Below are 22,142 nucleotides of genomic sequence, written 5' to 3'. Positions count from 1 at the left end.
TGCGATGTCCCCAGAGCTGTCCCCAAGGCTGTTCCAGGCTTGGGGGCTTGCAGGAACAGCCGAAGAGGCACCAAGGAAGACGGTGGGGGCTGCTCTGCAGAGGCGGACCCCGAGATGAGGCTGTAGCAAAGCCCTGCAGGAGGAGGAGGGGCAGGGTTCACCGACCCCCAGCCCCCCCAGTGTCCTCCAGGGCACATCCTGGCGTTTGTGTCCACAGGAGAGAAGGCGCTAGAGTGCAGGAAGGAGGTGCACTCAGGCCCCGCAGGGACGGGGCAGGGCTGCCCAACACGGCAGAGGCCCCGAACGCTCCCTTGCCTCGAACGGGCCCTTCCCACAGGGAAGATGCTGTCAGACCTTCCCCGCACCCTGTGGGAAGGTCACTGACCACGCCAGCCTGTGTCCATCTGTGTCCTCTTTAGTAACAGAACCTCCCTGAAGGACAGCAGTGCCGCTGCTAACCAGCCACCTCTGTGGCAAGGTGTGGCCTGCGACCAGGTTTGGACCCAAGGGCATGGGAGCAGAGGGAGACCAGGAACCTTCAGGAGGAGGCTACCTCCACTGAGGTGTGGACAGCGACCTGCACCCAGGCAGGGACCTCAGGACTGTCCTGTGAGGGGTAAACTGCTCGGAGCCCCAGTGGACGTGGAGCTCCGTGCCCGCAGCTCAGCAGGCACCACTGTGTGCGTGGACGTGAGAGAAGCCAGGCCTCCTGAGATGGCAGTGCACACACAGCCCAGGCTGCAAGAGACTTATTCTGGGGGAGCAGATACCAGGGGGCACTTGACCACTGAGCCACATCCCCAGCCCTTTTTGTATTTTATTTAGACACAGATCTCACTGAGTTGCTTAGCGCCTCGCTTTGAACTCACAATCCTCCTGCCTCAGCCTCCCAAGCCCCTGGGGTAAGAGGTGTGCACCACCATACTCTGCCAAACTAATGTTTTAAGAATGCTTTATGTAGCTGCTTTTCTGAGATACAATTTATATGCCATACAATTTTTTTTCTTTTTCTTTTTGGTACCAGGGATTGAACCTAGGGGCACTTAATCACCGAGCCACATCTCCAGCCTTTTTTAAAATTTTATTTAGAGTCAGGGTCTTACTCTGTTGATTAGGGCCTCAATAAGTTGCTCAGGCTGGCTTTGAACTCACGATCCTCCTGCTTCAGCCTCCCCAGCCGCTGGGATCACAGGTGTGCGCCACCATGCCTGGCGAGTTTATGTGTCATATCGTTTACCCAAGTGCATAGTAGAATGCAAAGGCCATCCAGGGTCCAGCGAAGATTCCCGAGCCTGGGGCTGCAGGGAGGGGGCTGGGGGAGGGGGTCATGCTGAGGAAGCAGCACTTGAATTTGCCAAGCTAGATGACATCACCTCCCGATTTAAATGTGCTACTGTTGGCAAAACTCCACCCAAGGGGTTAGGCCAAGAGGACATTAACAGACTGTCCATGGCAGAAGTAGCCTCATCATCGCCCACAACGGTGCGTAAGCTGAGTCAAAGGAGCTGACCGAGTGGAGAGCAGAGACTGTCGGCAGGGGACAGGGCAGGCAGATAGGGGACGTGAGGACAAGGAGTACTTATTTGGCAGAACACAGCAGAGTTGATGTCATTTTGAGGAACTTGTTTGCCTGGGGATTATGTGATCAATGAGCACCGCGAGGCTCACCAGGGCACAGAGCTGAGTTTGGAATGGCGGGGGACTTCAGAACCCGGCTATAGTCACCGCCGCAGTGCCAAGTAAATCAATGCAAAATTTGTAGTAAATGGACTGATTAATAGACTTGGGGGGTTCAAAAGCCCTCTCCAGCCCTAAAAAAGTTATAACCATGAGAAATGATTGGCTGAAAGTTGGCTTCATTTTTTAAACACCACCTAACTGTAAATAACACAGTTGTTTTCTTAGTTAAGCAGAAATCAGAGCGCACCAGCTTCCGCCTGCCTCTGCTGGTGGACTCCCTCCCTGCACCCTCCTGGCCTGAGGTCGCTGGCCTCCCCCTTGCAGCCTCTCCTGCCTGGGCTCCCCTCTCCTGTCCTCCCCCGGCCACTCTCATGCTGACGTCCCAGCACCACTTTCCCCAAGTGCACCAACCCACAGCTCCTTTCTGAGTGGCGGAGCTGGGAGCAGAGCGGAGGGAGAAGAGGGGAGCCAGGGCCAGGAGGAGACTTCAGGAGAGGTATCGCCCATTCTGTCTTATAATTCAGCAAGTTGGGGCTCAGAAACATTTAGAGCGTCATCCGGGGTCACAGAGGGACTGTGCAGCGTCCCTGGGGCTCCATGGGAACCTCGGAGGCCCCAGCCTCACCCTGCACCTCCTCACCTGGACAATGAGGCGCGAGGTGGCGACTGCACCTGAGCAAAGCCCTGGCCCGGGCTGCTGGAAACTGGCACCTGCGGTTGGTGGTCCCTCCTCCGCCCGAGGGGGCAGTGGCTGCAGTACTGTGGAAAGGGAGAGCAGGGGCCCCGTGGACCAGCAGAGTGCACCCCAGGACAGACGAGCCAGACCAGTCCTCCCATTAGTCACCCCTTGGTACTGCGGGGATTGGCTCCAGGCTCCTTGGAAACAGCAAGATCTGAGGATCTCAGGTCTGTCCTCTGAAGTGCCTTGGTGTCCACATGAGCTGTTCACAGCCTCCCAGCACTTGTTCTGGAGAGGGGGTGCCAGGGAGGGAATCCAGGGGCTCACCGACCCCCAGCCCCTCCAGTAGAGTTTACATCGTGTCTAGGTTGCTTATAACGCCTAACACAACATACCTGCTCTGCAAACAGCTCTCATATTCTCTACACTGTTTGGAAAACCTAACATGTCTGCCCATTCAGTATGGGTGCGGTTCTCTCTAGTATTTTCAATCTACTGTTGGTGGCCTCCGTGGTTGTGGGTCCATGGATGCGACGAGCCAATTGGTGCACACAGAGTTGACACAGCCGGCCACAGCCTCACACACCCAGTGGCAGAGGACATGTTGGAGGGAGGGGATCCAATCTCAGGGCTCCCTGGCAGGCCGGGCCCAACTCTGAAGGCTCCCTGGGGGGACTATCAATGTTCGTCCAGGTTTTCCAGGAAAGCAGAGCTGACGGACACCCAGAGATCTACAGAAGACTCCAGTCGCAGGGTGAGGAGTCCCGTGGTCTGCCACATGAGTGCCAGAGTCCCAGGAATGCAGGGGTCCACAGGCAGAAGATGGAGTCAGCTCAAGACCAGTGGATTTACCCTCTGTCTTCTGGGTCTATTGTGGCCCAGGGCAGTTTGGATATGCGGCCTAGTATGGGTTGGGGGTTTGGGGGGCATCTTCTCTACCCATCCTGATTCCAATGCTCTTCTCTCCAGAGACCACTCAGGACACCAGGAGCTGTGTTTCACCAGCTACTGTGGGCGCCATCAACACCAGCCAAGTTGACACATGAAATTAAACATTCTGCCACTGTGACCAGCTTCTCGAGACCCAGCCACAAGAGGAGTCTGTGGTTTTGAATCTTGGAGCTGCTGGGGATGCAGGGAGCCTTGGACTCTGGGTAGAGGCCACAGGGCTGGCCCTGGGTCCCTGGACTTGAGAGCTGCTGTGCTCCTGGGACACTGCCCAGATTGGTGAGGTTGCAGGTCTGCAGAGTCTCCACACACCCCATGCAGGGTCAGCCTCTTCCCTCCACATCCAAGGTCTGCAGAGCACCAGCCGTGCTGGGGGTGAACTATGCCGTTCCAAAGAACCCGAAGCCTGCAGCTGACACTGCTTAGGCAGCCTCGGGCTTACCCAGTCCAAAGAGCTGGACGACCCGGAGCAAGGCCTACTGGACCCACTGCCACCCTGCACTCCCTAACCTGGGCTGCTCAAGCCCACAGAGCACCCTCAGTAGGCCAGGACAGCTGAGGCCTCCCACCATTCGCCTGGGCCCACACATTCTCAGCTGCTCCCCTCAGCCCAAGCTCTGGGAGGGAGGGACGCAGGGCCTCCACAGTGAGGAAGAGTCACTCCCACACCTCACCACCAACAGCAGCCAGAACCTGTCCTTTGGCCCAGCACCCTGGCTGGAAGGCAGGGGCAGGAGAGCCCCACCCCAGACCTGTCCCCACACCCATGAGCCTACGCTGCAGTGGGTTCTCAGAGGGGCAGGAGGGCTCTCCTCACAAACCACCCAGCCCACTGCCCCCAACACACACACACACACACACACACACACACACACACACAGAGTGCACCAGAAACCACTTCTTTATTCAAACCCCAGTGTGCCCCTCCACACCCCCCACCCAGCTACAGACACAAACCCTGGGCTCGGCTCTGCTCAGGGACATCAGTTTCTGAACTTGCCCACCAGGGGCTTGGAGGGCCAGGCGCCCAGGCCTTGCTGCTCCAGGAGGAGGGTGAGCTGCTGGCGAGCCTCCTGGTAGGGCCCCACCTAGGGAGAGACATGGTGTGAGAGGGGCACTTGCCGGGGTGCAGGAGGGCAGGAGGAAGAGGGCTGGAGAAGGACTGACCTTGGCAGCCTCGTAGGTCTTCAGGGCCAAGAGGTGGGGCTTCCCCAGGGCACAGGCTGCCTGGCGAAAGGCCCGGAGGAAGGACGCCTTGCAGAGGCGGGAGGGAGGCCCCAGGGCGGCACTGCAGGGACAAAGATGGTGGAGATGAGGGAAAGAGAGGGCAGGTGGCCTGTGGGCAGTGACAGTGTCACCAGGGACAGCCCCAGCCATCCTGAACTGCGGTTCGACCCTGCAGGCAGGGAGCTGGTCCTATCGGCCCTCCTCAACCCACCCCGGGGGCCTTCTCACTCGGACTTCACGCGCCCAGTGGCCACGTCCACGACCTCCAGGTCCGGGTCCCCCAGGCTCCAGTTGAGGCTCAGGCCGTGGCAGCTGTTGGGGACGGGATTGGAGGGGGCCACCGGGGGCCCTGAGAACAGGTGTAGGGTGGTCCGGACATAGGGAGGTGGCAGGCGTGACCCTAGGACGCCATCCAGGCTGGGCCGGTCATGGATGGCCCTGCTCAGAGTAGGGGGGTCATGACAGGGGTCAGCTGTGGACAGAGGCACAGGTCATGGTCTGAGTCACCTCCACACCTCCCCACTCCACGCAGAGCCCACTTCGCCCTGCCACCTCTCTTGCCCCTCACCCAGAACAAGGCTGGTGGCATAGAGAGGTGGCAGGAAGTGGGCCAGCAGCGCACCACCCAGACCCAGCACTGCCCAGCGTGCCAGCTTGTCACTGGCTGACAGGCAGCCCACATGGGTGTCACGAAGCGCAGGCACCAGGTAGGACACGGGCTTCAGCTGTCCACGGACATGCGCCTGCAGGCGGAAGGATGGGCTGTGCAGAAGGCTGCCTTCCGAGGACAGCGGGAGGCTGCAAGGCAGGCAGGGGACAGCGACCCAGAGTCAGGGCACGCCTCTGACCCAGTCCTCGACAAACGGAGGCAGCCCCCTCCCAGGAGGCCCACGTACTAGATGTCGTGGGCGGCTCCCTTGGGGGTGTTGCTGACGTAGAGGTGCAGGAAGATCCGGGGCTTGAGGGCAAAGGGGGGCCCAGACCCAGGCTGGGGGGCCAGCACAGACCGCTCCTTGCCCTTGGCACCCCCCTGTGTGGCCAACAGGAGCTGCCGGAAGAAGAATCTGGAATGACAGGCAGGGGGCCAGCTAGGGCTGCTGTCCTGGCCGGGGCTATGGCAGAACCTGCCCCACCTGCCCTCACCTCAGCAGGGCCCTGCGGGCGATGATCAGTCCGTGACAGTCATGGAGCTGCCGGCCAGAGAACTCCAGCCAGCCAGCACAGCTGCTGCTGCCAGTGCCCAGGGCCACTACCTCGTAGATCTCCTTGGCATGGCCCCTGGCCCCTGGGACCTCTGCAGGGAGGGACAGGAAGGGCTCAGCCCAGGGCAAGAAACCCCAAGGAGCCTATAAGGTGCTACAGGGCCATCCCTACCCCTCTCCAGGATGACCGCAGCCACCGTCCCTTTGCAGGCCCGGTATGGCGAATTCTCATCCAGCAGGCGGTCCAAGCTAGCGCTGACCACAGCTGCACAGCGCTGCTCATGTGTCAGGATGTTCTCTGTACAAGGGCCAGAGGTGTAGGTGGGACCACAGACCACGCCCCTTTCTCACACAGGGGCTCAGGACGCGTCCACCTACCTATGCTCAGGGAGGTGAGTGGAGGCTGGCTGAAAGTCTCAGGAGGCTCTGAAAGAGAGATAAGGGGAGCCAGTCGCCATGGGTGCCAGGGTCTGCCCTCCCATCCTCTGGGAAGCTGGGAGAAGAGGAGGCTGTTTCCACCTCTCAGAAACAGTCCCTGAGCTGCTCCTCTAGCAGTCCTGCCCTCGCATGAGCAGGACTTCCAAAGACACTGGAGCAGGGGTCAGCACACATCCCCCTACTGATGCCCATGCGGTCCTAGCAGCAAACTGCCCCCCTCACCACCACACACCCCGCAGAGCCACGGCAGCCTCTCCGGCAGGCTGAGGCGAGGTTACCTGGGCTCTCCAGCTGGCTGTGGATGTAGCGGAGGGCAGAGAGCGCCGCCTGCTGTTTGGCTTCTGTCTTGTTGTTCGCGGTGCCTGCAGGGCAGACCACGCCATCCAGTTCCGCACACACCGAGAAGGGAAAGCAGGGACCTGTGGAAGGAGGCAGTGAGGAAGGCCCCACCTGGCCTGTGTCCCCATCAGGGCCCTTCCTAGGGGGGGTGCCACACCTACTCCCTGCCTCCCACCTGCCAGAGAGAGACTCTTTCCTCTAGGCTTCCTCTTGACGTCTGCCATCGAGGACAGCCACAGTGACAACCAGGTCTTAACTCACCCCTGGCTAGGGACTCTACTGACACAGGTGCTGTGTGATCCTCGGCATGCTCTGCCCTGTTAACGCAAAGCCTCTGAAACTCACAGGGATGAAAGCACTGTGCAGGGGAGGCCGGGAAGGGCAGGCAGCACGCCGGAAGAGGAGGAGGACCGAAATCCAGGGCCCCTCCAGAGCCCAGGCAATGCTGTTTTCAGGGTGGAGACTCCTGGGCTCAGAGGACAGCTTTCTGCCTGCCACCAGACACACCTTTTATTTCTTCCCCTCCTCGTATTTGGAAAATATTCCTAGACAACAGCATCACTGCGGGCATTTCGGATAACACAAGGAGACAGAAATCCTAAAACCAGCTTCACCTGGTCAAGGTCGGGAACCTAAATGTCACAGTGCTGGCTGCTTGCTTCTCAAAAGCCCTGCCCTTTGCAAAGGATCCCACTTTCACGACCCTCATTAGAACTGAGATGCAGGACACTACAAGGGCATCAAAACCAGCAAGGAACGTTGACTTCAGAAAATCCTCACAGAAAAATCGTTGGTGGAAATCACAAGGTAACAGGCTATGGGGACGGAATATTTACACACTCTCCAAGTTTCCCCTCAGCTGGCTTATTAAGCACAAAGGGGAAAGCAAAGACACCGACAGATACCACCCTAATCAAACCCTCTCCCTAACATCGCCAGTTGAAGGACAAACTGAGATCACCCGTCTCCTGATGGGATGCATTGCCAGGATGTGACATCACTGATAATGCACAGAGTGAGTCTGATCCCGAGAAAACAGACCGTCCCAACTGAAGGACAGTCTATAGGACGACTGGCCCTTACTCTTCAAAAACATCAGTGCTGTGAACGACAGATGATAGAATTCTTTGAGATAAGAGATTATAGGATGTATGACAACCAAATGTAATATGTTACGCTAGGATGGAAATTCATGGCCATGGGGGATTATTGGGACAAATTGGCAAAATGTAAATGTGAACGATAGTTAGATGAGTGTTATATCATCAATGCCAAATTGCCAGAATGTCATCATTGTACTGCAGTTACACAAGCCATGACCGTGTTCTTGAGAGAGACACACTGCTGTGTTTAGGAATAAGGGACAAGGTGTCTGCAATTAGCTTTCATACTAAAACTGTTTAAGACTGGGAGTTAGGAGTGTATTGGGGAAGACAGAAGAACACAGTAATGACTATTCCTATATGTTGTGTATAAAATATTGCAAATTGTGCTTAACAGCGTCTACTTCAGAAATCTGCAGTACTGGCACGGCAAGTGAAACTGCAAAACTGGTCCTTTAAAGGGGGTGCAGATAGGCTGGGTGTCTTGGGGCATGTCCCTTAGACTCCTGGGCATCAGGTGGGGATAATATTCACCAGCCAAGACCTTGCCACGGCCAGATGTCTGCTGGGGCTGGTCCTGCTGTTTGCGGGGGTCGACCTGGAGGCCCGGGCTGGGGTCCGGCCCACCAACCCTCTCTTGCTTCACCTGGGGCGGGTGAGCAGTGGCCCTACTGCCCCACGACCCCGTGGCTCCCCCCACAGCGCGGCCCGGCTGGGCCTCACCTGCCACCGGGTCTTCTCGGAAGGTCAGGGAGACGCCCAAGCCGGCTGCATACTGCGCGAGCGAGGCCACGGCCTGGCTTGGCGGCGGGTCTCTGAGCGGCAGGCTCAGCGGCCGAGCCGCAGTGGGGAAGTCGCCCGCGGGCCCCAACACCCTGGGGAACCCCCCTGGGCGCACCTCCGGGTCCTCCCGCGCCCGAGCAGGCCCGGGCTCCCCGACCCCAGCCCCACGCCCCGCAGCCTGCGCGCCGCCCTCCGCGTCCGCCTCCGCGCCTGCGGCGCGCGGGGGTCCCCAGGCGTCCTGGCCCAGGCCGGCCGAGGGTCGCCAGGGACTGGGCCCGGGGCTGATCTGCAGCGAGGCCGCCAGGCGGGGCTTCTTGCGACCGCCGTCGTCAGAGGCCGCACTGGCCGATGACGCCATGCCTGGACACGAGAAGCAGCTGACCCGATCTAGCGCCAAGCGCGCTCTTTTACACGCGGGCCGGTTCACGTGGGAACACGTGGCTGACAGCCGTCTGGAGCTCCGCCCCCGTGTAGCCCTGGCCAATGAGAGCCCGCGGATCTGGGGGGAGGGGTACAGCGTGGCCAATGGGAAAGCCAGCCTCCCTGATCTCCTTGGCCCAAGGCGAAGGAGGCTTGAAGCCCAACCTCCCACGCCTGCCGGGTGGTGGGCGTTGTGCCAGGTCGCGTGAGGGTGGGGCCCACTCCATCAGCGTCTCCAGCTTTGAGTGGGCCTGGACGATGCGAAACCAACCGAGAGGGTCTGTGGGCTTCTCGTCCAGTTTCACACTTCAGCTCCTTTCCCAGAACAGCCCCAAATCATGGCCCCCCACAGCCCCTGAGCCTGCAGGTGTCGTTATTGAGCAGCCCCACGGAATCATTGCCATCCACTTTAAAAGGAACCTGTAGGCCTTTATGAATCTAAACAAAATTATTTACTGGCCAAATACTTGCCCTTTGGCCCCTTGACTTTCCCTAGAAGGGATTCTGAGTTGTAGTGCTTTAAGGTGAGGGGCGAGCGGGAGACAAGAAAAGTAAAGATGAAGCCAGGGATGAGGACAGTTTGCGTAAGGCCTGCTATGATGTGAGACACAGTTGCTGAGGTGGGCTGCCCCATCACTCTGACTCCTACAGCAGCCAGTTACTGGGAGAGCGTGACCCCAGCTCAGTGTGTGGAAGATCTGTGGTGGCTGCTGTGGCTGCTGCTGTAGCTTGAACTACAGATTCTGAAAACGCCCATCAGGATGTGACACTGTGGACACTGAAGACATAAGAGAAGAGTTGGTGAAACAGGAACTTCTGACTTCAGAAGAGTGGGTGTGGCTGGCTGGGGAGTCTTCTCCCACACATTTCAAAGATGGGCATCAGCAAGAACAATTCCATTGTGTGGGGCAAGTCGCCCAGAGAGTGGAATAAGGCTTGGGGCTGATCAGACAGTACAGTAGGTGTTCAGAAATGGCTGCGCGCATCTACAAAGACTTGAGCGGAATTGCCAAACCCAGTTACCTCCCAAATGCCTACCTAAGGAGGGTGGCTGAACGAATGGTGACAGTCATTCAATGGAGGATTAATAACTGAAAATTCGGTCCTCCTCCTCAAGGCCAACCCAATAATGAAGACGAGGTCTTAAGGAAAAGGTTTATTGCTTTGCCAGCAAAGGAGAAACACAGGGGACTCCTGTGATTTTCCCCAACAGCAGGAACGGGGTTTTATAGAGGTGATTCAGAGAAAATGAGAATAAGGAGGAGAGTTCAGAAAGAAGTTCAGGGAAAAGAAGATCAGGGAAGAGAAGTTTAGGGAAAAGAACATTGGGAAAGAGAAAAAAACGTACATTTCAAAGCCACAAGGATATAGCCACAGCATCAAGTGAACCGCAATTACAGTTACTTAAAAAGAAAGTACTGCTGCATGCACAAAACTGTTATGATTCCAACTCTGTAAAGTTCTTGAAATGGCAAAATTGTGATAAAAGTCACAATCGTGGTTACTCTGTGAAAGAGGGATTGGTGGTCAGCAGCTCCAGGGGATATTCTTAAGTGACCATGCTCTCTTGATCCAGGAGGTGATCACATGGGTTTATACCTGTGTAGAGACTCAAGGAACGCGGAAAGCGGTGGGCTGCTGCGGCAGAGCGGTCCCTCTGTGGGCTACAGCTTTCTCGCTCAGGAGTCCAGCGGGAATCGCGCGGGTCACCTTCCCAGACAGGCACCCGAGGTGGCCGCGTAAGTGCACTTCACTGCATGGTAAATATGTTAGTGAAGAGAAACTGGTTAAAACCCAGAGAAAGGAAGAAAGGAGGGAATGCAATTGGACACACAGATTGTCCACATCCTAATCCTAAGAACCTGCTAATATATGTTTTTTGGCAAGGGGCAAATTAGCTGACTTTAAAATAGGGGATTATCTTGGATTATCTGGACGTGATCCATGGAGTCCTTAAATGGGCAACAGGGAGCTAAAGAGTCATGAGAAAGAGTCAAGAGGCCACACTGACTTTGAGGATGAAAGGGGACTGAGTCAAGGAATGCAGGTGGCTTCCGGAGGCTGGAGAAGGCAAGACCACGGCTCCTTCCCTTAGAGCTTCAGTAGGCACATGGACCTGCGGACACCTTGACTTAGCCCGTGAGATGTGTGTTGGACCTCTGACCTCCAGATCTGTAACATACCATGCTGTCTTAAGCTGTTAGGGCTGTGGCTGTAGTAGGAAACTGATCTAACTGGTCTTCAGTTATTTTGCATACATACTCCCTAAAATAATTCTGAAAACCTGTGTAGCCCCAATTTTTAATCACAAATTGAAATAGTTACAAAAGCTGTAATTCATGATTTACTGTTAAAATCATCCTTTATATTTCCTCAAAACCATAGAGATGTGGGGCTGGGGATGTGGCTCAAGCGGTAGCGCACTCGCCTGGCATGCGTGCGGCCCAGGTTCGATCCTCCTCAGCACCACATACAAACAAAGATGTTGTGTCCACCGAAAAAACTTAAAAATAAATAAAATATTAAAAAAAAACCATAGAGATGTATAAGCTCATCCCATTTATGAAATATTCACGCCCAGGTGACTTATTTGGAAAGCCCATCTCAGTGTCAAAAGACAGATAAATCAGACTTCCTATTGGAAACAGCCTGACTTCATTTTGTTCAATCTAAATAAATTTCTTTTTTTATTTTTCCTGAACGACCCTTTCATTTCATTCTCTTATCAATTCAATATTTATGAAGCATTATCTGTTTCTTAGATAACTAAGAAGGCCATGGCCTGACCAAGTTCAAAATCTTGATAAGGCATCATGGCCTTTTCTCTTTCAAAAAGACTTTTTATGGAACTATAACATACCTATAGAAAAGTACACAGATTATTAGTGAATCTTCACAGACTGAACACAACCAGCCACGCTCAGATGAAGAAATAATGTCGTCAGGCCCCAAAGCCCGCCTCCTGCACCCTTCTGTCCTTACTTGCTGCTGAACTTGTTTACTTAATACCCCCTGTTGGAGGTCTGCTGTTGAGAAGAACTCTTGTGCAGTGCTCATCCTCGAACAATGCTCCATGAAGGGAATACAGCGACTGGGAAAGGGAAGATGGGAAAGGACCATCTGACTCCAAGGAACTCCCTGATAGAACCCGTATAGATGGAAGCTGAGAATCTGCAAGTTGATCCTTCAAAGCGGTGGTTCTCAAACTGTGGTACCTGGACCAGCACTATCAGCCTCACCTGGGAACTTTCTAGAAATGCAAACTACAGTGCCACATTCCAGACCTACTTAAGACACCGTGTAAACTGGCGCTGCAAGTGGCTCTGTGATTGGACACAAAGCCTGGCCCTCAAACAGCGTCAGCATCACCTGGCAACCTCCCAGGTGCTGACGCTCACGTTTGAGACCCGCTGTCTGAAGCGCCCCCTGCCGGGATGCCCCTGGCACAGCGTCGCCTACTCCCGGAGCATCTCTTCCTCCCTCCATTGGTAAAGCCAGCTTCTAGGGCTTAAGGACAGTCAGCAGGGTGCCCACTGACAGTGCAGTGCCTGGCTCAGAGTGCGTGCTCAGGGTTTGCTGAATCACGTTAACCCTCACAACCACCTATGCGATAGAAAGCTGGTGAAGCCGAGCTGGGATTCGAATCCAAGTCAACTCGGCCGCCAGCGCGGGGACAGGTACTTCATTCTACGGCTCACTGCTGCCTTCACGCGCGTCTACCCTCTGCCCGGCAGGCGGCGCTCGAGGACGCGCAGGGGGCGGGACTTCCTGTCTCAGGGAGCACTTCCTGCCGACGCGGAAAGCGGTAGGCTGCTGCGGCGGAGCGGTCCCTCTGTGGGCTACGGCGCCGGGGCTCCGCTTTCTCGCTCGAGAGTCCGGCGGGAGTCGCGCGGGTCACCTTCCCAGACAGGCGGCCGCGTAAGTGCGCGCCCCGTTTCGGGCTCTGGGGCTCCGCCCTGATGCGCTCGCCCTGGGTACGCACGTGCTCGCGCGTGCCCAGTGCTGCCCTGGGCGGGCTGTAGGGGGCCTTCCACCGGCGCCCGACTCCTGGTCTCGGGTGGCCACCCGCGCTCTGGCAGGACGGCAGCTGGGGAGCTGCCAGAGGCCTCCCTACCTTGGAGGCTGAAGGACTTTGTAGGGGCAGAGGGAGGGTCCGGGGTCTTCTCTTAAGCCCAGAGTTTGTGCAGAGGCCCTATGGTGAGAAGCAGCATGGTGAGAGGTCAGTGTGGAAGGAGCCCGGGCACCACAGTTCACCGGGGACCTTTCTAGTGTGTCTTCCCATTTATTGGGAATAATTCTGCCACTCCCCTAGGCTGTTCTGCACAAGGACTCACTGATCACTTCCTTGTGCGTTCCACCGGCTCATCTGTCCCACCCCCACCCCCATAGATAAAGGAAAATGATAGCAGCCAGGCCAGGGACTCAGGAATGGGTCAGATACCGCCCCATCTCTGAAGAGCCCTCATAGCCCGCAAAGGAGATGAGCACACAGATAAGCTGCAGTGGGACCTGAGGATCGCGAATTCTTTCCTTGACAGTTACTGCAACAATGTGACAGCTCTGCACAGTGCTGAGGTCCATGCATGTCCAGAAGCTACAGAATAAACTGATAAAATGCATCAGGGGTTCTACAGGGAGAGATGTTTGCTTACTCAGATTCTGTTGCTAGAGTTTGCTTGTGGATGCTTGTCCCTGATCCTTGGTTTGCTGAATTCCACAGTAGGGGCAATAGGAGAATAACACACTTAGCTCAGTGTCTAACATGCTGGCACTTAGTGCTGCTATTTTTGCTAATAAAAAAAGAGGAATGATGGGGCTACTGATACTTACAGAGGACTGTGATTATCAAATCCCCTTGATGTACACTTCTCTGTTAGACACTGCGTTTTCTGAGATGCACTGTGCTTAACAGTGGGAAGACAAAAGAGTGATTCTCAGTCCTGGTTTGGGAGTACTGGAGCTTAGTTTGGGGAGTATCGTCTACAGATGTCTGGTTACAGTCCATAAGGGCTGTGGCGGAAGCAGACCTCACCCCTCCTATCTTCATCCTTGTCCACTCTCCTCCTGGTGCATTTTCTGTTTCTCACTTTCCTGCTCCAGGGCTTTCACGCTTGCTGGTGTTCATACCTGCAGCCCTCTTCCCAGGTGTGCACCTGACTGTCTCACTCCTCAGGTTACTGTACCCAGGTCACTCCTTGCCTGTCACTACCCGCTTCCTTGTAGAAGGCAGGTGGTTTTCCTATGGCCTTCCTTATCTGCTTCCTCAAAGAAAGTGCATTCCTTGAGGGTGCTTTTGCTCTCCCCAGGAATCCTGGAAGCCTTTTCTGGAGAAGGTGGGTGTGACGTGGTGCTCGTTTTTTGCAGGATGGATTTCCCCAGATCCCTGTGTCCCTCATTGTTTATGGCTGGTCCCCTTGGTATGAATGATGCCCCTGACCTGTCCTTCATGTGCAGCTGGAGAGATGTTCTGACGCTGCCAGAGTCCCAGCCCCACGATGCCAAGGTGAGGATGGAAGTAGGGTGCTGACAGCTGTGGGTGGGCCCCTTCACTTGGTCCTCACATTAGTATTCATACCTATTGGCACAGCTCGAGTGGGGTAGCTGTCGTTAAGCCTTAGGAGCACAGTGTGACTAAGTCAGACCATCCCGCCCTCACGGAACTGAGGGTCCGGCTGAGTGAGTGTCTCCAAGTGAGAAGAGCAGTGGATAGGATGACCACAAAGTGTGAGCACAGCTCTGAGCAAAACCAAAGGGATGCTAAAGTGTGGGAGGGGGAGATCTCCCCGCATTTCTGCAGGTGCCTCGGGAAGGCCATGCCAGGCAGAGACAAGTAGGTGAGAGAGAGAGGCAAGCAGGTGGGACAGTCCAGGAGGGGCTTTGAACAGGCGGGTCTGGCAGGCCAGCCGAGTCGCAGCAGGTGTGGCATGCGGGCGCCTAGTGCTGCTGTTTTTGCTAATAAAAAAAGAGGAACGATGGGCTGCTGCTGCTTACTCCCAGAGTGAGCACTCTGACCTGGAAGCTAGAAGCAGTGGGGTGGGGTCAGCCGGCGATGCTGCAGGGGACTTCCTTGAGAGCCAGTGCCGGAGGAGATCAGAAAGGAACTCTGGAGTCAGTCTGCCAGGTTTCTATCCCAGCTCTTCTGTATACCAGCTCTGTCACCGAGGGCAAATGACAGTCACTCTATGCCTCAGTTTCCACATCAGGAGAATGACGACACTTGTGCCACCTTTGTGGGGCTGTGGTGGAGACTGGATGGGTTGTGAGACAGGAGCCTGCACGGTGCTGGCCCAGGGTGTACACTTATGTGCCACTGTGGTGTGTTCCCTCCAGAATGCCATCCCTCGCCTGGCCAAGGACCTGCTGTGGGAGCCGTTGGCACCTGGGCCCCTGCCCCTGATGCCTCCTGGTCCTGGTAAGGCCCTTCTTCTGGTCCTCCTCAGCTGCCCTTCTTGTCGCTGCTCAGCCCCACCTCTTCGTGCCTAGACCCTCCACGGCCCTCAACTGGTCTGCATCCCTGGGGCCTTTGGTGACCTCCATCACCTGGCCCACCTTGGCGCCCTACCTCTATTCTTCCTCAGACTCCTGGGACCCTGGTGTGACTGCCCAGGACCTCCTTTTCCGAGGAGGTCGCCACTACCGGAGGCAGCCTCAGGTCGTACTGGATGTGACTGAACAGGTGAGTGTCCCCCAGCAGGTGGTGCTTCATGGCAGGGGGCTGTGCGTCGTGACCTGGTGCTTCCTTCCCCAGCTCAGCCGGTTCCTGTGGGATCATGGGGACATAGCCTTTGCACCCCTGGGGAAGCTGATGCTGGAGAATTTCAAACTGGAGGGTACCCGTGTGAGTAACCCCGCCAGCCTGGGAAGGGCACCCTACCCCCCCCCACTCTGGATCCCCAGGTGTGTGAGCTTGACAAGGCCTTTCCGTGCAGAGCCGCTCCAAGAAGATGACAGTGGTCACTGTGAAGAGGCTGCTCCAGGACCTTGGTGGACACCAGCCCTGGGGGCAAGTGGCTAGTGAGAAAGCTTGCTGGGTAGCCTAGCTGGTGACGGGCCTGTGGAAGGCGCAGTTTCCCTCACAGTTCTTCCCCTGCCCATGCACTCCGGCTCCAGCTAGCCTGACGGAAAGGGGGTTCAGGTCCATGGGCCTCAGGCATGCCTGTGCCCAGGTGTTCAGGGTTGATGGGCTGGTCTCTGTATCGTCTTACCTGCTGCCCTCTGCCTGACTTAATTCCTAGAAAGACTGTTTTCAAGTGGCACCATGATGGCTCATGAGTCCAAAGAGTCAGTGTCCTTCCCGAGGCACCAGAAGGACTTTGGTGACTTGGCCAGGGTCTCACGCCCACCTGTGAGCCAGTCACTGTACAGCAATGAAGTGCTCACCCAGGTTGGGCCACGGGACTGCACCTCGGTTGGGGGAACAGGGTGGGTGGTTTCCAAAAAAAAAGACATTCTAGGTAGAACTGTGTACTCTGCACCTGACCTACCTCGAGTGCCCATTCCTCCTCCTCCTCTGCCCCATCGTGATCCTCTGCCATCCCTAGGTGTCCCTGGGCATGGATCAGCCACCGGCAGCGTCGCTTCTCCATCCTCGGGGGCCCAGTGCTTAACAAGTCAGTGTCCAGCCTCCTGGGCAAGCTGCTGCATGAGGAGCTGGCCCTGCGCTGGGAGCAGCTGCTCTTAGACGATGCCTTCACTGGGGGTGCCTTGGCCTGGGTGCCCGGAAGGACAGCCCGGGTGGGCCAGCTGGTCTACCCTGCGGGAGGTGCCCTGGACAAGCTGTGTATCCTTTCTGCTGGGTGGGAGAGTCAGCCACCCACCCCAATGGTGAAGGAGGTGCTCCTGGCATGGTCCACGGTGAGGGGTAGGAACTGGGGGGCTTGTGGTGCCCGCTCACTGATCCTTAGCCGAGGCTCAGGTTTCCAGGAGGTCAGTCTGACCTCAGGAGGCAATCCTCGGGTCTTTGGGGACCCTGGGTACATCCAGCTGCGCGGACCTGTCCGGCAGGTGGTGACCTGCACCGTCCAGGGAGAAAGTAAGGCCTTCAGGCACCTCCCTCCCTGGCCGAACCACTGCTTGACCCTGAGCCTGACCTCTCCAACCCCTCCTCAGCTCTGCTGGCCGTCCGCTCTGATTACCACTGTGCCATGTGGAAGGTCAGCAGGCAGGAGCCGCCAACCCCGCTGCAGACGCTGCAGGTGGAGAAGGGGGCCACGGGGATCAGTCTCAGGTGAGGATGAGTCAGCTGTTAGCAAGGTGAGCCTGGGAGAGGCCGGGTTTCCTGAGGTTAAATCTCACTGTGCCCTTAGCCCACACCTGCCCGGGGAGCTGGCCGTCTGCAGCCGTTCTGGAGCCGTCTGTATGTGGACCCCTCAGGATGGGTAATTCCCCTTTCCCAAAAAACACTGCACCCAACAAACAGACCCAGGGCCCACCACCCTGATCCAAGGCCAGGTCATCCCTGTTTTTTTCTTCAGCTCCTTGGTACCCCCAGACCACCCCCCCCCCCCAACAGCTTGCCCATCTCTTCAAGGCTGCAGCAAGTCTACAAAGACCCTGAGACCCTTGTGTTCCGGGACCCTTCTCCCTGGCGCTGGGCAGACTTCACCGCCCACCCTCGGGTGCTGACAGTGGGTGACCGCACTGGGGTGAAGATAGTTGACACTCAGGTATGGGGGAGGGGTACGGAGAGTCTTCCACCCCCCGTGGCATGAGAAGCAGCCTGGTGAGCCTGGTGTCCCTCCCTGGACCCGGAGGAGGCTGACCCTGTGCCCTCCCCAGGGCCCGCCAGGCTGCGGACTGCTGCTTTTCCGTGGGGGGGCAGAGGCCTCCTGTCAGAAAGGAGAACGTGTCCTGGTCACCCACTATCTGGGGCAGGCCAGCTCTGACTGCCTCCCTCCCACCCTCCATCTCGTCTGTACCCAGGTGAGCAGCCCCCAGCCTCACGGGGCCTCTGTGTTTGCTAGAGACCTGTCAGCCCAGGGTCACAGACCCTGGGAGCTGCATCTGGCCTAGGCAGCCCATGGGAGCAGCAGGGGTCTGATGGGCTCCAGGGTGGGACAGAGCATCTGTGCGAGGACACAGCCCCTGCTCTGCAGGGCCGAGGAGGAGGTCTGAGGTCGTCTGAAGCTCTGCCCTCTGCCTGCCTGTCCCCCGCCAAGGACTCCGGGTGTTAGCTGTGTCTCTGGCACAGATTCCAGGGTCAGAAAGGCCAGGTGGGCTTCTGAGGAGACGTGCCCACTGTGTCATCCATCTGCCCATTCAGACTGGCAGTGGCACTGCTTCTTCAGGACTTCAGGGCTGGGCAGGCGAACTTAGGAGCCCTTGAAGGCTGGTCCGAGTGCTGCTGCCCCTGGGGGTTTGTACCCATCCTGAGGGCCACGTGTGCCTAGAAAGGGCCCCCAGACACCATCTCCACCCCCACCCCCATCCTCCCCAGTTCTCGCTCTACCTGATGGACGAGCGCCTCCCCCTCGTGCCCGTGCTGAAGTGGGACCACGGCCTCCCTTCTCCGCCCCTGCTCATCCGCCTGCTGCCTCCCCCCGGCCCTGGCTTGCCACAGCCCTTGCTCCTGGGAGGCCAGGGGGGGCAGTTTCAGCTGCTGCACCTCACAGGTGAGGTCTGCACGGGTGGGAGGGGTGCAGGAAGATGCATGGGGCTGGGGCCTGCTGTGGCCTCAGCTGTCTGCCCTTCCTCCAGGAGCGGGGTCCTCCACACCCCGGCTGGCAGGGCCCCCCCAGTCTCTTCCCTCCAGGACCGATTCCCTCTCTGCATTTCCTCTCCTGGAACCCAAGAGCCAGGGGCAGTTGCAGGAGCGTCTGGAAGCGCCAACCATAGGTGTGCTGGGCGGGGGGGGGCACCAGCTTGGGGACAGTGCAGAGTCCTGCCAGGGCTGGCAGGTCACGGGGTCTTCCTTCTCCAGGTCTGGCCGCCACTGTCGCGCACTGTGCCTCTGCACCAGTCCTGTCCATCTTCCAGCTCTCCAAGGCTGGGGACGTCTTCTCCCAGCCTTTCCGCCTCCACAGAGACACGGAGCCCCCCGAGCCTCCCAGCGACCCGGACCCTGGGCCCACCTGCCCTGCACCCAGGGCCACGGCATCACCCCAGGACCCACCTCCCAAGCCTCTCGCACCTTCCTGGAGCCCCCAGGCCATCGCCCGCTGTAGCCACTGGCTAGAGGCCCTGCTGGAGGTGCCCCCTGCCCCGGCTGTGTGGGCTGCACCCACCTTCTCCCACCGCCGGCTGCTGGGCCGCATGGAGCTGCAGAAGGATGCAGGGAGAGTGCCACAGGGACTCCGGGCGGCCATGGCTGAAGGGCGGCTCCTGCAGCAGAGGGACCTGGGCTCGCTGCCCAGGGCAGAGCCACCCCCCGCGCCTCAATCAGGCCCACAGGATGAGCTTACCGAGCGCTTGGGGGCAGCCTGGGAAGGCCAAGGGGCTGCCTGGTGGGAGAGGCGGCAGTTCAGGACCTTGGAGCCTGATGGCCGGACCAAGCGGCCCAAACGCCGGTCTCAGCTGTCCAGCACCTTCTCCTCGCTCACCAGCGGTTTAGATCTCCCAGAGGCCAGCAGCCCTCCTCACAGCCCAAACCAGATGTCCTCAGAGACTAGGCCTCACTCTACAGGGACACTGCACTCCCAGGAGTTGAGTCAGGAGCCGTGGACCCAGGGCATCCCCTTGGAGCGGCGGCAAACCCTCCGGGACTACATGGCCAAACTGCCACTTCAAAATGACACTCTGGGACATAGCCCAAAACTCCCCACCCAGGCCCCCAGTGCCCAGGCCTCCAGTGCCCAGGCCACCCCCTCCCATCAGCACACCCCTGTCCTCTCCGGCTCTCGGCCCCCCAGGAAGAAGGCACGCATGGGCTTCTGAGGCACTGGTGAGGCTCCTCCTTGTGCCCAGGTCAGCAGGGCCTTCCCAGGGACGGCAGAGCTTTCCAACTCCTGAAGGCCCTTGTGGCCAGCCGTGGGAGGCCCAGCAGTGAAGTGGGCCCACGTCAGAGGAGTAGGCAACAGAATGGCCTACAGATTAGAGGGAGAGGGAGCACAGGGGGGCAGGGGCAGGCTCTGTTGGGGGCTGGGCTCTCCCACCCCCCTTGTTCCCCCCCCCCCCATGGAAATAGCAGCAGCCATGCTCCCCTTGTTGGGTGGGGGTAGGGCGAGGCCCAAGGAGCTGAGAGCCTGCTGCGGGGTGGGTTTGTGAGCAGCTTCCCAGGGAGGTGCTTTTGGCTGAACACTTGTGCTGGTGGTGCTCCTGTGGGTGGCTCCCTGTGCTGTGGGAAGTGCCCATTGGAGAGGGCAGGCACCGGGCTGTGGCCCTGCTGCGGATCACACTTGGAGGGTCTTTCTCAGTATCTGATGGACCAGAGGGAATTGCCTGTAACTTGCAGGAATATGGCTGCTAAAACATTTATTATGCTCATAGATGTTTATAATTACACAGTGTATACTACAGGTAACGGGGAGTTGACACATGGCACACTTGGGACGCGTGGTGCAAAGGACAGGAGCCCCCATCGCGGCAGGCTGCAGCAGCAGTACTTGAGTAGAGGGGGTGACCACGCCTGCTCCCTGACCCCATGAGTCTGATGGTACAGGGCCCATCTTGGATTCAGTCCAAGCCAAATTCAATGTCCTCCCGGCCTGTCCCCCCACTGGACTCCTCGTTCCGCTCTTCATTCTTTCCAGTCCAGTCTGCTGAAGAGAGAGGCCAGTGGGGATTGGAATGGAGCCTGCCTCTCCCTCCTGCCTGCAGGCCAGGCTGCCCGGCATTGTCCCCTCCCACCTCCATCTCCTGAGCAGGGCAGCAGGCATGGGACCTGTCACCTGTGTGCAGTGTGGAGCAGGCACACCTTCATGCCAGCCTAGCGCTGCCCAGCCTCCACAGCCCCTCCAGAAGCCATGGTCTGGAAGGACCAGGAAGGGTGGGTTGATGAGAGGGTATGGAGGTGCAGGCTCCTTGGCCCCCCAGCCCTGTGAAACCCCCACTAGGCACTGCATGCCTGGTGATAAAGTGATACACAGGTCACTGCCCAAGAATGGTACATTGGGGGCTTATCCAGGTGATGCCCACCAGCAGAGCTTCAGTCACAGACTTGGAGATGTGATCTGCAGAGGTTTCCTGGTGTGTCCCCGTGGCCCTTTCCAGGAACCTGGGATTCCCCGGGCAAGCTCCCTGGGCCCACCCAGCCTTCACGGCTCAGCGCATGCCCAGCAGCGCTGTGGACCTGCAACGCAGTGGCCTTACCTGGTGGAGGGGCTGCGGGGAGGTGTCTGTCTCCACTCTCGCTGGAAGGAGCAGGAGCAGCATCTCTCCAGCAGGAGGGCACGAGGAGTTGGCTCGAGGTCTCATGGCCACTAATCTCCTGAATAAGCACCCTTGGGGACTCGGGGACTTGACTTGGGGTTCCCAAGGCCTTTATAGTGTCTTTCTTAAGTATGTTTGTAAAAGGGGTCTCGGCCTTCTTCGAGGTGTCTCTAGAGACTGCGAATATGTGTGACTGGGTGTCTGTGGGCCTGCTCTCCAGCTCTGGAGACACATTGTCCAGGTCAGGGTCACCGTTGTCACTTAAGCTCGAGATGGCCTCAATCTTTGGAGAGCACCTTTCCTGTTGAGAGAAGGGTGTCTGAACACTTACTTGCTTCTGCACTAGTCACTCCACAGTCAAGTGGCAGCAGTGGTCACCATGGCGCAGGAAGACCCACAAGAACACTGGAGCCTCAAGTGGACCCTCCGGGGTCAGTAGCTCCTGCTGAGTACCATAGCCAGTGTCCGTTCCTGTCCAGCCCTCTGCCTGGTATCCACACTGCACCCCCACCAGACGGCCCCTAAATGACAGCCTCATGCTGGCCCTGCCTGGTGTCTTCCTGAGCCCAACCTTGTCCACCAGTCTCTGGGACTTCACTCCTGGACATCAGTACCCTGTGGTAACCACAGTCTCACGTGCCCATTACCTTTGATGACCTCTGATGCCTCCCTCCCTTGTAGCCCAGGTCTGGCACCCTTGAGCTCCGAGTAATGCCCAAGGGAGGAGGGCAGGGTCAGTTGGGGATAATTCCACAGGGCACCTCATCCAGTGCTCCTCCCCTGATCTGCCTTCCCTTTTCCTTCCCTCCATCCGCAGCTGTCCCCATCAGGGAGGTTCAGGAGGTGGAAATGCATCACGGACAGATAAATGCTCCGGGTAATTACATCAGTGTGGTTACCACCATGAGCAATAAAACACGTGCAGGAAAGCCCCGTGGCTGGTGATGGCTCGTGATTAAACCTCAAAGGAAACCGAGCAGGAACCACTAACTGCGCTTCCTTCAGCAAGGAGGCGAC

General features: G+C 57.8%; 2 protein-coding genes across 4 annotated transcripts; one reads left to right on the top strand and one right to left on the bottom strand.

Annotated features, from left to right (window-relative positions):
- Positions 1–4,290: 4,290 nt before the first annotated feature.
- On the bottom strand, positions 4,291–8,757 carry Adad2 (adenosine deaminase domain containing 2). The gene is made up of 10 exons (XM_027932936.3): positions 8,340–8,757; positions 6,453–6,593; positions 6,115–6,162; positions 5,909–6,034; positions 5,678–5,828; positions 5,431–5,598; positions 5,103–5,332; positions 4,763–5,006; positions 4,475–4,595; positions 4,291–4,395 (listed from the first exon to the last, which is right to left on the bottom strand). Exons 1-10 carry the CDS (start codon positions 8,755–8,757, stop codon positions 4,291–4,293), a joined length of 1,752 nt encoding a protein of 583 aa, XP_027788737.3.
- Positions 8,758–12,619: 3,862 nt separating this feature from the next.
- On the top strand, positions 12,620–22,054 carry Taf1c (TATA-box binding protein associated factor, RNA polymerase I subunit C). Of its 3 annotated transcripts, XM_027933087.3 has the most exons (15): positions 12,620–12,737; positions 14,184–14,322; positions 15,150–15,231; positions 15,398–15,495; positions 15,568–15,657; positions 15,749–15,822; positions 16,361–16,599; positions 16,735–16,851; positions 16,929–17,046; positions 17,126–17,197; positions 17,350–17,485; positions 17,598–17,741; positions 18,256–18,430; positions 18,516–18,653; positions 18,739–22,054. In XM_027933087.3, exons 2-15 carry the CDS (start codon positions 14,185–14,187, stop codon positions 19,689–19,691), a joined length of 2,574 nt encoding a protein of 857 aa, XP_027788888.3. In that variant the 5' UTR covers positions 12,620–12,737; position 14,184; the 3' UTR covers positions 19,692–22,054. The 3 variants fall into 3 exon arrangements, with proteins under 3 accessions (XP_027788888.3, XP_027788889.3, XP_071460240.1); XM_027933088.3 differs by lacking the exons at positions 12,620–12,737; positions 14,184–14,322; positions 15,150–15,231 and having other exon boundaries at positions 15,438–15,495; positions 15,573–15,657; XM_071604139.1 differs by lacking the exons at positions 12,620–12,737; positions 14,184–14,322; positions 15,150–15,231; ... (1 more) ...; positions 15,568–15,657; positions 15,749–15,822 and adding an exon at positions 15,861–16,203.
- The last annotated feature ends 88 nt before the right edge of the window (positions 22,055–22,142 follow it).

The sequence above is a fragment of the Marmota flaviventris genome, chromosome 18 (assembly GCF_047511675.1).
Source record: "Marmota flaviventris isolate mMarFla1 chromosome 18, mMarFla1.hap1, whole genome shotgun sequence".
NCBI classification, from domain to species: Eukaryota; Metazoa; Chordata; class Mammalia; order Rodentia; family Sciuridae; genus Marmota; species Marmota flaviventris.
Note: the sequence above shows the minus strand (reverse complement) of the source record. Positions and strands in the feature narration are given on the sequence as shown.

Excerpts from the sequence above, each read along its gene's own strand:
- Adad2 (XM_027932936.3), bottom strand. The coding sequence starts at position 8,757 with ATGGCGTCATCGGCCAGTGCGGCCTCTGACGACGGCGGTCGCAAGAAG. Across the intron at positions 6,594-8,339 it reads CCGAGAAGACCCGGTGGCAG|GTCCCTGCTTTCCCTTCTCG; the intron begins GTGAGGCCCAGC and ends CTCCTTCCACAG. Across the intron at positions 5,007-5,102 it reads TGCCACCAGCCTTGTTCTGG|CTGACCCCTGTCATGACCCC; the intron begins GTGAGGGGCAAG and ends CTCTGTCCACAG.
- Taf1c (XM_027933087.3), top strand. The coding sequence starts at position 14,185 with ATGGATTTCCCCAGATCCCTGTGTCCCTCATTGTTTATGGCTGGTCCC. Across the intron at positions 15,232-15,397 it reads CCTGATGCCTCCTGGTCCTG|ACTCCTGGGACCCTGGTGTG; the intron begins GTAAGGCCCTTC and ends ATTCTTCCTCAG. Across the intron at positions 16,600-16,734 it reads AGGTGCCCTGGACAAGCTGT|GTTTCCAGGAGGTCAGTCTG; the intron begins GTATCCTTTCTG and ends GCCGAGGCTCAG.